Here is a 9993-nt window from a genome sequence, read left to right on the forward strand (position 1 = left end):
GAAATAGAGAAGAGAGAGAGGGGGGATGTGGGGGGGAACGAAATGGAAAGGAAAATAGAGAGACGGAGAGACTACGAGATAATGGGTGATGGAGACAGAGTAAGAAGGAAAATGAGAAATTAGAGGAAAAGAGGGTGTACAGAAAGTGAGAAAAATGAATGAGAGGTAGAGTGCCCAAGATAAGGAAAGCCTGGGACAGAGAGAAAGACAGAAAGCGAGAGAGAGTGAGAGAAAGAGAGATTGTGTGTGTGTGCGAAAGAGATCAAACAGTCGTTTAATTTTAACAAAAGTAACTTTAACCCCAGAAAAATGAGTGGAGTCACACATACAAACACAGAGTGCAGGTTAATGCCCAGACATGCTTTATTAAAGATTAAAAGTTGCAGAGAGAAATCACTCAGTAATCACGGTTGCAACCCATTGGACTCGATACAATGGTCCAAAAATATTATCACTGCCAATCAAACAATTTCATCAGCTCAACAGCGATTAGTGAAATGATCCATAAACTGCAGTGTTCAATGATTGGAGGAAGATTACAGAGCATGACTGAGAATATATAGCAATGTGTTTAACACATCTCCCAGATCAATTACAAGATGAATTATATAATCAGTAAATTCACTCCCTACTGTCCGATCAAATCTGACTTCCTAATTGTTGGACTTGACTTCCCTTCACTTTCTCTCTTGGCGTGCTGCCAGCTGCCACCCATGGACAGAGTGTACACTCCTTCCTCCCCTTCCCCAACACCCTCATGTCTTTATTCATCCACAGTGTCCCATTAGGGAATTAGTGTGCTCTTGGTTTGAAGTGAAACACAATTTTCCAGCTCAATGTTTGAAATCCTTCTCACTGTTGTTCTGCATCATTGTAGGGAGTGACCTGGAGAATGAAGCATTATTATAGAGAGTGACCTGGACAATGAGGGATTATTATAGGGAGTGATCTGGAGAATGAGGGATTTTTATAGAGAGAGATCTGGAGAATGAGGGATTATTATAGGGAGTGATCTGGAGAATGAGGGATTATTATCGAGAGTGATCCAGAGAATGAGGGATTATTATAGAGAGTGATCTGGAGAATGAGGGATTATTATAGAGAGTGATCTGGAGAATGAGGGATTTTTATAGAGAGTGATCAGGAGAATGAGGGATTATTATAGGGAGTGATCTGGAGAATGTGGGATTTTAATAGAGAGTGATCTGGAGAATGAGGGATTATTTTAGAGAGTGATCTGGAGAATGAGGGATTATTATAGAGAGTGACCTGGGGAATGAGGGATTATTGTAGAGAGTTGTCTGGGGAATGAGGGATTATTATAGAGAGTGATCTGGAGAATGAGGGATTGTTATAGAGAGTGATCTGGGGAATGAGGGATTGTTATAGAGATTGATCTGGAGAATGAGGGATTGTTATAGAGAGTGATCTGGAGAATGAGGGATTATTATAGAGAGTGATCTGGGGAAAGCTGCATTATTAGCTGAAAGCTAGGACGGACAGAGTTGTTATCTCTGGTTTGTTGCCGGCGCCACGTGATAGTGAGGCTAGGAATAGGGAGAGAGCACAGCTGAACACGTGGCTGCAGGAATGGTGTAGGAGGGAGGGCTTCCAGTTCTTGGATAATTGGACTGCATTCTGGGGAAGATGGGACCTGTTCAAACAGGACGGGCTGCATCTGAACCAGAGGGGCACCAATATCCTGGGAGGGAGGTTTGCTAGTACTGTTCGGGAGGGTTTAAACTAGTTTGGGAGGGGGATGGGAACCGGACTTGTAGTCCAGGGACCAGTGGGTCCACTCAGAAAGACAAAGAGTGTAGTGAGGTATTGGGGAAGGTAGCACTGTCGCAGAGGACAGATGGGCACGGAGAAGGGTTAAAGTGCGTATACTTCAACGCAAGAAGCATCAGGAATAAGGTGAGTGAATTGAAGGCGTGGATGGGCACTTGGGACTACGATGTTGTGGCCATCACTGAAACGTGGATAGGTGAGGGGGAGGAATGGTTCTTGGAGGTACCTGGTTATAGATGTTTTCATAAGATTAGGAATGGTGGTAAAAGAGGTGGGGGGGTGGCATTGTTAGTTAGAAATAGTGTAACAACTGCTGAAAGAATTTTCGAGGAGGATCTGCCGACTGAGGCACTGTGGGTTGAGGTCAGGAACAGGAAAGGAGCAGTCACCTTGATGGGAGTTTTCTATCGGCCCCCCAATAGCAGCAGGGTGTGGAAGAGCAGATTGGGAAACAGATTTTGGAAAGGAGCAGAAGTCACAGGGTAGTAATTATGGGGGATTTCAACTTCCCAAATATTGATTGGCAACTCTTCAGATCGAATAGTTTGGATGGGGTAGTGTTTGTGCAGTATGTCCAGGAAGCTTTTCTGACTCAGTATGTAGACTGCCCGACCAGAGGGGAGGCAATATTGGATTTGGTACTAGGTAATGAACCAGGGCAAGTGATAGAGCTGTTGGTGGGCGAGCACTTTGGAGATAGTGATCACAATTCTGTAGCATTCACTGTGGTAATGGAGAGGGATAGGTATGTGCAACAGGGCAAGGTTTACAATTGGGGGAAGGGTAGATATGATGCTGTCAGGCAGGAACTGAGGAGCATAAGTTGGGAGCATATGCTGGCAGGGAAGGGCACGGTCGAAATGTGGAACTTTTTCAAGGAGCAGATAGTAGGGGCCATTGATAAGCATGTCCCTGTCAGACAGGGAAGGGATGGTCATGTGAGGGAACCGTGGTTGACAAGAGAGGTTGAGAGTCTTGTTAGGAAGAAGAAGGATGCGTATATAAGGTTGAGGAAAAAGGGCACAGGCATAGCTCTGGAGGGATACAAGATGGCCAGGAAGGATCTGAAGAAAGGGATTAGGAGAGCTAAGAGAGGGCATGAAAAATGCTTGGCGGGTAGGATAAAAGAAAACCCCAAGGCCTTTTACGCGTATGTCAGAAATATGAGGATGACTAGGGGGACCGTAGGTCCGGTCAAGGACAATAGCGGGAGACTGTGTGTTGAGCCGGAAGAGATAAGTGAGGTTTTGAATGAGTACTTCTCTTCGGTATTTACGAATGAGAAGGGGTGTATTACTGAAGAGGACGGTGTGAAACAGACTGGTAAGCTCGAGGAAGTGCTCGTTAGGAGGGAAGATGTGTTGGGGTTTTTGAATAACTTGAAGATAGACAAGTCTCCCGGGCCTGACGGGGTATATCCAAGGATGTTATGGGAAGCAAGGGATGAAATTGCAGAGCCGCTGGCAATGATCTTTTCATCTTCTCTGTTGACGGGGGTGGTACCAGGTGATTGGAGGGTGGCAAATGTTGTGCCCCTGTTCAAGAAAGGGAATAGGAACAACCCTGGGAATTACAGGCCAGTTAGTCTTACTTCGGTGGTAGGCAAGTTGATGGAAAAGGTGCTGAGGGATAGGATTTCTGAGCATCTGGAAAGACACTGCTTGATTCGGGACAGTCAGCACGGTTTTGTGAGGGGTAGGTCTTGCCTCACAAGCCTGATTGAATTCTTTGAGCAGGTGACCAAGCAAGTGGATGAGGGTAAACCAGTGGATGTGGTGTACATGGATTTTAGTAAGGCATTTGATAAGGTCCCCCATGGTAGACTTATGGAGAAAGTCAGGAGGCATGGGATAGTGGGGAATGTGGCCAGTTAGATTAAGAATTGGCTAACTGATAGAAGGCAGAGAGTGGTCTTAGATGGTAAATACTCAGCCTGGAGCCCAGTTACCAGTGGCGTGCCACAGGGATCAGTTCTGGGTCCTCTCCTGTTTGTGATTTTTATTAACGACTTGGATGAGGAAGTCGAAGGGTGGGTCAGTAAATTTGCAGATGATACAAAGGTTGGTGGAGTTGTGGATACCGAGGAGGGCTATTGTCGTCTGCAAAGGGACTTGGATAGGTTGCAGTGCTGGGCTGAAAAGTGGCAGATGGAGTTTAACCCTGAAAAGTGTGAGGTCGTCCATTTTGGAAGGACAAACACGAATGCAAAATACTGGGTTAACGGTAGGGTTCTTGGGCATGTGGAGGAGCAGAGAGACCTTGGGGTCTATGTGCATAGATCGTTGAAAGTTGCAACTCAAGTGGATAGGGCTGTGAAGAAGGCATATGGGGTGTTAGCGTTCATTAGCAGAGGGATTGAATTTAAGAGCCGTGAGGTGATGATGCAGCTGTACAGGACCTTGGTAAGGCCTCATTTGGAGTACTGTGTGCAGTTCTGGTCGCCTCATTTTAGGAAGGATGTGGAAGCCTTGGAGAGGGTGCAGAGGAGATTTACCAGGATGTTGCCTGGAATGGAGAATAAGTCTTACGAGGAAAGGCTGAACATTCTAGGCCTCTTCTCATTAGAACGGAGAAGGATGAGGGGTGACATGATAGAGGTTTATAAGATGATCAGGGGAATAGATAGGGTAGACAGTCAGAAACTTTTTCCCCGGGTGGAGCAAAGCGTTACAAGGGGTCATAAATTTAAGGTGAAGGGTGGGAGATATAAGGGGGATGTCAGGGGAAGGTTCTTTACCCAGAGAGTGGTCGGGGCATGGAATGCCTTGCCTGGGGAAGTTGTTGAGTCAGAAACTTTAGGGACTTTCAAACGGCTTTTAGATAGGTATATGGATAAAGGAGAATGATGGGGTATAGATTAAATTGTCCTTGACAGAGGACAAAGGATCGGCACAACATCGTGGGCCGAAGGGCCTGTTCTGTGCTGTATTTTCTATGTATGTTCTATATTAACAGAATAAAATGGAAGTAGATAGATTTCTAGAGTAATAGAATGATTTGCACTGTTTTCCTGGGACTCTCTGATCTGCTATTGCCTCCTGTAGTGAGACTGTTTACTAGATACAGTAGCCCCCAGGGTGGGTGCAGTCCTGACACTGTATTTGGCTGTTGGTCCCATCACACTTTCTGATGTGAAAGCCTGCCTGGGTAACTTGTCCCAGCTTGTTTCGAACTGTGGGGATCTTATTTCTATTATTGTCGTATCGGTACAATGTACTGAAGACAAAATACTTCTGAACCTGCGGGCCAGCCCATGGGTGGCTAAAGGGTGCCTGGCCTAACGCGGCGAGGATGTCACAATTCTCATTGCCACTGAAGCAGCTCTGGATGCAGGGGGTGTAGGTGGTGTAGAGAATGACACAGCCAACCTGCAGCCCCTGGTTATTGATGCTATTCTGAAGCAGCCGAGCTGCACTGTCAGTCTGCCCATAGCGTTGATCCTCCTGAGTGAAGTGTAACAGTTTATTCTCTGAGCAGCGACTTCCTGTGTTGGGGTAAACTGCGATGTAGTTTACTGATCGACTGTTCAGGAAGTAATTCACACCGCCACGAATAACCGGTCTTCCTGTATCAGAGGGTCTGAATTGTACATTCTGATTGATATTGGCACCGGTGCATTGTTGAGGAGTTAACACCATCAGGAAGGCGAACTGTCCTCCCCCAGTCGTACTGCTGGGCTGGTGGCCAGACACTTGTCGGAATCTGAAAGGGACAAACACAAAGTGAGAGTCAAGGTAGGAATTGTGAATGAAATTCTCCTTGTGCCAGGTCAGTATGATGTGGATTATGGTCACCTGCCTATTTAATACCATACCTCATGATGGAAGGAGGGAAACTGGGAGTTTGAGTCAGAGAGTCAAAGAGTTACACAGCACAGAAACAGGCCCTTCGGCCCATCGTGTCTGTGCCAGCCATCAAGCACCTAACTATTCTAATCCTATTTCCCAGCACTTGGCCCGTAGTCTTGTATGCTGTGGCATTTCAATAAATTTGGTCATTAATTTACGACATTGGAAAGGACGGGACCGAATGAACTCATTCCAATGAAACAGAGATGGAAAGAGGGATGGGAACAAGAGCAAGGGAGAAACAAAGAGGTGGAGAGATGGATGGAGGGAGGGAGACAGAGAATGTGATAGAGGGAGGGTAGAAGACAGCAGGAGAGACAGAGATGGAGAGAAGAAACAAAGCGAGGGAAAGGAAGAGTTCTGGAGACAAGTACATAGAAACAGATAGAGACAGAAAAAGGAAGAACAAGATGGAGACAGATACAGATAGAGACAGAGAGAGGGAACAGAGGCAGTGATAAACTGAAAAAGGATAAAGTAATAGAGACAGAGATGAGAGAGATAGACAGGCCGTCGAGCATGGAGAGGGACAAGTGACAGGAGAAATACAGTGAGAGATTAACAGCAACACAAACCAAGAGATAAATAGAATGGAAGACATAGAGAGAGAAAGAGATAGACACAGGGCAACAGGGAGAGAGAGCGAGAGGGGGAGAGGAGCGAGGTCAGTGAGCGAGGTCAGTGAGCGGGGTCAGTGAGTGGGGTCAGTGAGTGGGGTCAGTGAGAGGGGTCAGTGAGTGGGGTCAGTGAGTGGGGTCAGTGAGAGGGGTCAGTGAGAGGGGTCAGTGAGAGGGGTCAGTGGGTGGGGTCAGTGAGTGGGGTCAGTGAGTGGGGGCAGTGAGTGGGGTCAGTGAGTGCGGTATGTAAGTGGGGTCAGTGAGTGGGGTCAGTGAGTGGGGTCAGTGAGCGGGGTCAGTGAGTGGGGTCAGTGAGTCAGATTATTGATGAAGTGACATGTCTCACTCTGAGTCCTTTCTCGCTCACCTTCCCCTCTCTGTAGTTCCATGTTATTTTAATTTAACTGGACTCTGCCCTGTTCCCCCTCATCACTTTGACAGAGCGGAGACTCATGCCAGGAGAGTAGACCTGGGCCATTCTCACAGCCTAACCCTGTCAGTGAATGGTGAAAGGCCTGGGCAGGATGAACACTTACTGTGAGACAATTCCAGCCAAGACATTGTCATTTAGTGCAGCCGCATCTGACTCGGGGACCCAGAACAGCACCAACAGGAACAAGCAGAGAGTCCGCATCGTGGGATCTTCCTGCCCACTCCAAATCCTGAAAGAGGGAACAAAGGGAGGAGGTCATCAATGGGACAGAATTTCTAATCGAAGACCCAGTCAGTGTGAGAGAGACAGAGCGAGAGAGAGAGAGGGTGACAAAGATAGAGAGCGATAGATAGAGAGCAACTGAGAGAGACGGAGAGAGAGATAGATAGAGAGCAAGTGATAGAAATTTAGAGAGACAGACAGAGAGAGAGAGAAAGATAAAGAGCAAGTGAGAAAGACAGAGAGAGAGAGACGGAGAGAGAGCAAGAGAGACAGAGAGCAAGTGATATAAACTTAGAGAAAGACAGAGAGAGAGAGAGTGACAAAGATAGAGAGAGAAAGATAGAAAGATAGAGGGAGAGAGAGGCAAAGAGAGAGAGATAGCAAGCGCGACAGAGACAGAGAAAGACATCGACAGACAGAAAGAGAGCGACAGAGAGCGACAGAGAGAGAGCAAGTGATATAAACTGAGAGAGAGAGAGAGAGAGAGAGAGAGACGGACAGAGAGAAAGATGGATAGAGCAAGAGACGGAAAGAGAGAGAGAGAGGAAGAGAGAGAGACAGACAAAAGTGACAGTGACCGATTCTTTCCAGAGCTGCCTTTTTAAGATAAATGTTTATTACCTCCCGCCTCTGCTGGGAAAGAGGGATTTTCTACACTGTAGTGACCGGCAATGACTACTTCACACCTTCTTTATTTCTGTAGAACCCATTCAATTCTGGAATGTTTTATAGAGATAGGGAGAGTTGCAGGGCCTGGAAGAGGTTACCAAGGTAGGGAGTGTTGAAGTTGCTGGAGGATATACAGAGATAGGGAGAGTTGCAGTTGCTGGAGGAGGTTACAGAGAGAGTGATGGTTGTCGGGGCTGGAGGAGGTTACAGAGATAGGGTGGGATGTAGCGGTTGGAGGGGATTACAGAGAGAGTGATGGTTGTAGGCACTGGAGGGGGTTACAGAGATAGGGTGGGTTGCAGGGGCTGGAGGCGATTACAGAGAGAGTGATGGTTGCAGGGACTGGAGGAGGTTACAGAGATAGGGTGGGATGTAGGGGCTGGAGGCGATTACAGAGAGAGTGATGGTTGTAGGCACTGGAGGAGGTTACAGAGATACGGTGGGATGCAGGGGCTGGAGGCGATGACAGAGAGAGTGATGGTTGTCGGCACTGGAGGAGGTTACAGAGATAGGGAGGGTTGTAGGGACTGGAGGAGGTTACAGAGATAGGGAGGGTTGTAGGGACTGGAGAAGGTTACAGAGATAGGGAGGATTGTAGGGGCTGGAGGAGGTTCCAGAGACAGGAAAGCTTGTCGGCGCTAGAGGAGATTACAGAGGCAGGAAGGGTTGCAGGGGCTGGAGGAAGTTACAGAGAATGGGAGGATTGAAGGGGCTGGAGGAGATTGCTGCACAGTTAGTACAGAGGCAGCGATTCTCTGTCAAAGAGTCGAAACTGAGGGAGTGCCGCACTGTCGGAGGGTCAGTAATGAGGGAGTGCCGCACTGTCGGAGGGTCAGTACTGAGGGAGTGCCGCACTGTCGGAGGGTCAGTACTGATGGAATGCTGCACTGTCAGAGGGTCAGTACTGAGGGAGTGCGGCACTGTCGGAGGGTCAGTACTGAGGCAGCGCCGCACTGTCGGAGGGTCAGTACTGAGGGAGCACCACACTACCAAAGGGTCAGTACTGAGGGAGTGCTGCACTGTCGGAGGGTCAGTACTGAGGCAGCGCCGCACTTTTGGAGGGTCAGTACTGAGGGAGCGCCTCACTGTCGGAGGGTCAGGGCTGAGGCAATGCCGCACCATTGGAAGGTCAGTACTGAGGGAGCACTGCGCTGTTGGAGGTTCAGTACTGAGGGAGAGCCGCACTGTTGGAGGGTCAGTACTGGGGGAGTGCTGCACTGTTGGAGGGTCAGTACTGAGGGAGTGCTGCACTATTGGAGGGTCAGTACTGAGGGAGTGCTGCACTGTTGGAGGGTCAGTACTGAGGGAGTGCTGCACTGTTGGAGGGTCAGTACTGAGGGAGTGCCTCACTTTTGGAGGGTCAGTACTGAGGGAGTGCTGCACTGTTGGAGGGTCAGTACTGAGGGAGTGCTGCACTTTCGGATGGTCAGTACTGAGAGAGTGCTGCTCCATGCCAGGGTTACCCGCATCCCAAGAATACATTTTACTATTCTCTACATGTCCTTATACAATGTCATCTACGATCAGCTGGCACCATGAAATATTTCACCCATTTTCTCTGTGATTATAATTTATACTTTACCTTCGATCAGTCTCTGCTGCTTCGAACACCAACAGTTGGCAGTCCAATGTTCACAATGTACGTCTGACAGGATGACAAACACACTGTGATTTAAGTTCAACTCCTGTTGAATTAACCGCTGCCAAAATAAACCTGAGCAGATCCACCAGACGCTTTCTAAGTCACAAGTGGGCTGTGATGAAAAGGGGTCAAGGATCTACCACAATTCTGGGAAACTCTGACTAAACCCCATGTGGAGTTAACACATTCAGTTCTGCACACCAAAGCTCAGAAAGCATCGTCCTTGGAGGGGTTGCTGTTTAGGTTCACTACAATGATACCTGAGCAGAAGTAGTTCAATGATCAGGACATTTTGGAGAAACTAGACTGGCATTCCCTTCAGTATAAAACAATAAAGTGTCATCTAATTTATTTCAGCAGATATGGAGAAACTATTGGCTCTCGTGCCGTTTACAGATCATATAAGGTTAAGCTCAACATTTGAGCACGGCCATTCAGCAATGATGTCAGGAATGGCTCTGTCACTGAACCCCCTCACTGTCCATACACAGAGCAGAGGGAGGAGTGTGAGAAGGAGGGGGAATGGAAAGGCGGAGGGTAGTAGAGAAAGGGAGAACAGGATGGGCAGGGGAACACAGAATCCATTAAATAGCTGCAGGAGCAGGCCATTCAGCCCCTCGAGCCTGCTTCACCATTCAATAGGATCACAGCTACTCCTCAACCTCGACTCTACCTTCTTACCCAATCCTCATATCCCTGGATTCTCTCTGAATCCAAAAATCTATCAATCTCGGTCTTCACTTTCCTCAACGAGTGAGCATCCACAGTTCT

General features: G+C 47.9%; 1 protein-coding gene across 1 annotated transcript; it reads right to left on the minus strand.

Moving 5' to 3' along the window:
* Positions 1-345: 345 nt before the first annotated feature.
* LOC137361216 (uncharacterized) lies at positions 346-9281 on the minus strand. Its single transcript, XM_068026131.1, has 3 exons — positions 9163-9281; positions 6793-6918; positions 346-5493 (listed from the first exon to the last, which is right to left on the minus strand). Exons 2-3 carry the CDS (start codon positions 6888-6890, stop codon positions 4848-4850), a joined length of 744 nt encoding a protein of 247 aa, XP_067882232.1. The 5' UTR covers positions 6891-6918; positions 9163-9281; the 3' UTR covers positions 346-4847.
* Between the last annotated feature and the right edge of the window lie 712 nt (positions 9282-9993).

The sequence above is a fragment of the Heterodontus francisci genome, unplaced genomic scaffold (genome assembly GCF_036365525.1).
Source record: "Heterodontus francisci isolate sHetFra1 unplaced genomic scaffold, sHetFra1.hap1 HAP1_SCAFFOLD_398, whole genome shotgun sequence".
Taxonomy (NCBI): Eukaryota; Metazoa; Chordata; class Chondrichthyes; order Heterodontiformes; family Heterodontidae; genus Heterodontus; species Heterodontus francisci.